The sequence below is a fragment of the Cebus imitator genome, unplaced genomic scaffold (assembly GCF_001604975.1).
Source record: "Cebus imitator isolate Cc_AM_T3 unplaced genomic scaffold, Cebus_imitator-1.0 Scaffold42, whole genome shotgun sequence".
In the NCBI taxonomy this organism is placed as follows: Eukaryota; Metazoa; Chordata; class Mammalia; order Primates; family Cebidae; genus Cebus; species Cebus imitator.
The window spans coordinates 18,071,507-18,075,323 of NW_016107357.1; the positions used below are offsets into that span (position 1 = coordinate 18,071,507).

General features: G+C 37.5%; 1 protein-coding gene across 1 annotated transcript in view; it reads left to right on the forward strand.

The window, feature by feature from the left end:
• RYR2 (ryanodine receptor 2) overlaps positions 1-3,817 on the forward strand; it is a 787,527-nt gene that overhangs the window by 693,510 nt on the left and 90,200 nt on the right. Inside the window, exon 80 of the mRNA XM_037737814.1 lies at positions 1,524-1,577. Coding sequence (XP_037593742.1) covers positions 1,524-1,577 — 54 coding nt within the window. The remainder of the gene's footprint in view (positions 1-1,523; positions 1,578-3,817) is intronic.

Below are 3,817 nucleotides of genomic sequence, written 5' to 3' on the forward strand. Positions count from 1 at the left end.
TTTTTTTGAGATGGAGTCTCATTCTGTTACTCAGACTGCAGTGCAGTGGTACGATCTCAGCTCACTGCAACCTCTGCCTTCATGGTTAAAGGGATTCTCCTACCTCAGCCTCCCAAGTAGCTAGGATTACAGGCACGCACCATCACGCCCAGCTAATTTTTGTATATTTGGTAGAGACAGGTTCTCAACATGTTGATCAGGGTTGTCTCAAACTCCTGACCTCAAGTGATCCGCCTGCCTTGGCCTCCCCAAAGTGCTTGGATTACAGGCTCGAGCTGCCGTGCCCAGCCAATTCTTTTTTCTAAGTGGCATACAATGTATACATATTAGTTCACATGCTTCTATCAAGAACCTGGGTGCTCTTTTTCTTATTTTCATCTCAAATATGAAGTAAAGGAGATACAGAGAGATGAAATAACGTGCCCACGCCTGAACAGCTAAGAACTGGCAGCACCAGGACTGGAACCAGGCAGTGTGCCACCTGAGCCCATGTTCCTGACCACCTTAGCGCTCTGCCTCTTTAGCAAGCAAAACTTTCTGCTGTGAGAAAAATACATGCATAATTTAGCACAAATCCTATATATTAGTTCTGGGAAAATAACCCCCAAATAATAGAACAGTCAGTTTTAATCATTTTTAGGTACAAAGAATAAAATTAGTAGCAGTTTGAGTTTCACTTTCTTTGTTTTTTGAGCCAAATTCAATAAAACATAAACTAAAAAAAAAAAAAAGGAATATAAGAATCACTTTAATTAATGGTCATTCCTTTTTATTAATTTTATTTATTTATGTGTCTATTATTTTATTATGTATCTATTATTATTTATTTGTGTGTCTATTATTTTGAGATAGAGACTCACTCTGTCACCCAGGCTGGAGTGCAATGGTGTGATCTCGGCTCACTGCAGCCTCCGTCTCTCAGGTTCAAGCAATTCTCCTGCCTCAGCCTCCCAAGTAGCTGGGATTACAGGCAGCCACCATGCCCAGTTAATTTTTAGTAGAGACAGGGTTTCACCATGTTGTTCAGGCTGGTCTCGAACTCCTGACTTCAGGTGATTCACCTGCCTCAGCCTCCCAAAGTGCTGGGATTGCAGGCATGAGCCACTGTGCCTGGCCTAATTTTAGTTAATGGTTATCATATGTGCCTGTATTCCTGCATTGCAATGGCAGCATAAAAAATAGAGAAAAACAAGAATCCTTTTAAGGTTTGTAGCTTAGTTTGAATGAGGCAAATGCATGAATAAGTACTGGGTACAGTATGATATGGACCTCATCATTATCTCTGTTACCTATAAAATAGGTAACTTAATATTTTATTTTTGTAAAAGCACAATATAGATACTTTTCTTTCAGGTCATGAATTCACTGATTATGTCATCTAAGTGTTGTATCTTATTTTTAAACAAGGTTGATGATAAATTAATACAAATGATTTGCTGTTCTGTGTCAAATATTCTTTTGCACATTCTAAAGTCTCAACATATTCCTGCCCTACTCTCCATTTTTTTTTTTACATGTATCAGAGTTGTCATGATGAGGAAGACAATGACGGTGAAGAGGAAGTGAAGAGTTTTGAAGTAAGATGGGTCTTTCTGGATTTGTCTTTTTCCTGTCTTGAAACATTGTTTCATAGCTTATAACTGACATTTATGTTTCTTGCTTCATGGCTTATTGCAGCTTATTGTGTCAAGGAACTGCATGTCAGAGCTGGATGGACCAACCTGAGTCCTAACATTTGCTGAAGTTAAGACCACGGATCATAGAATAGTTAAATCATACAGTGAAGCCCATATGTTCAGAATGAGTGTTCCTGAGAACCCTCAGAGATGAGACAGCTTCAAAGTGTTCTCATCTCAATGATGTTGTGGTCTGGAATTTCCAACAGACGTGAGGAAAATATTTATTGAAGAACAACATGAGATCAAGTTTTTCACGAAACCCTTGGTTTGATATTTTCCCCTGAATAGAAGTCTTAAAGATTTGGCCTTAAAGACTTCTGCCCAATCAGGTCACTCATTCCATGTACATATGCAGATAGTGGCACGCCACGCAGTTTGCTTGCATGAGGTAGGAGTGCCTATATCTCTAGGACTGTATTGTATTTTATGATTATTTTCTCAAATGCTCTCAGCTTTTAAATGTCCTAGATAACTTGAAATGCTGCTTAATGTTACTTAGCCCAAAGGAGAGTTAATAGTATTTCTCCCTTTGCTTATGCTATACTTTCACTTTTTATGAGAAAAACTAGTTGTTGCTAACTACTACTCTTTTTACTGGTTCTTTTTTTATTTGTTTTTCTTAGAATTTTCGCAAAGAAATTAAGAGCAGGGAAATAGAGATTAGATTCTTTTTTTCCTTTTAATTTACCTGTCTGGACTTTGAACTAGAAGTCTGGAAATGTATCAGTAGCCAGCAATGAGTCTCTAATTAAAATGGACCCACAAAAATATATCAGCCAAGGAGTAAGCTCAGAGCAGTGACCTTCCAGGATCAATTTGTTCTGAGCATCTCTGCAGCACTGAAGTCAATGTGTCAAAAATACAAAAACAATCTAACTTGAGGAACCCATGACTATTGCTGGCTGAGAAAAATGCCATAGGATTATTTTCTATATAATTTCTATAATCCTTTCTAATGTATGTGTTTTCTATTCTCAAATCCATCTTATTGATAAGAAAGTGAGGTCAATTAGAATGAGCTGTGAGCAGCAAATGATACTGTTTTTCTGACGTGCACACCATTTATGGTCTATCAGTTGTCTTCAGAGCAATTGTTTATTGCTATTTTGCTTCTTGTCCTCATCCTTCCTTAAGGTCACAGGATCCCAACGCAGCAAGGTAAAACTATATATATGTGTGTATTTGTCTGGGTCTGAGTTTCGGTTTCTTGTGACATTTACCTTTGTTAGACCCAACATCTTGGATTCTTTTGTAAAAAGAAGGTCTTGAAAATCTTTCTTCAAGTTTGTAGCTCCAATGCAATTGGTCTCTTCAGGATCCCTTCCTTGGACACAGGTTTATTCTTCTTGGAATTTAAATGACTCATAATTTGAAATTTTATTCTCCAGTTAACTTAGAGCTGTATACTCTGCTGGGATAAAGGAGTTCAGCCCTTTAGATGACAAAAGTTTTAAGCCAGGGACTTCTCATTTTCAGTGCAGTGTTCTGACCTTATCCCTCTTGATGTTTTTTCGACATCAGTTTTATTACTTGAAATCAGACATGATAAATGACAGGAAAGAAGCCTGCTTTTCCACTGTGCTATTAATCACTTCAGTTAGTAACTACAGATTATAGTCCATGATTTCAATATTGATTTCATCATTGCATTAAATGGAAGTACTAGATAACTATTTCTCTCTGAATATTTTGAACACTGGAAACATTTGCTAAAAGAAAATGTTTTGATATAGAATTACAAAATTGTTTACATTAATATGAAGCTTGTTAAGCTCACACTTTATTTTCATAAGGCTATTTAGTAGGAAAATCAATCATAAACATTTTGGGAAGATGATACCCATAAAGACTTACAGTCTTCTGTTTTTTTCTGTTTTTTTTGTTTGTTTGTTTTAAAAAAGCTTTTTATGTGGCTGGGTGCAGTGGTTCATGCCTGTAGTCTCAGCACTTTAAGAGACTGAGGCAGGTGGATCACTTGAGGTCAGGAGTTTGAGACCAGCCTGGCCAACATCATGAAACCTCATCTATACTGAAAATTAAAAAATTAGCTGGGCATGGTGGTGCACGCCTGTGATCCCAGCTACTCAGGAGGCTGAGGCAGGAGAATTGCTTGAACCTGGGAAGTGAAGGTTGCAGTG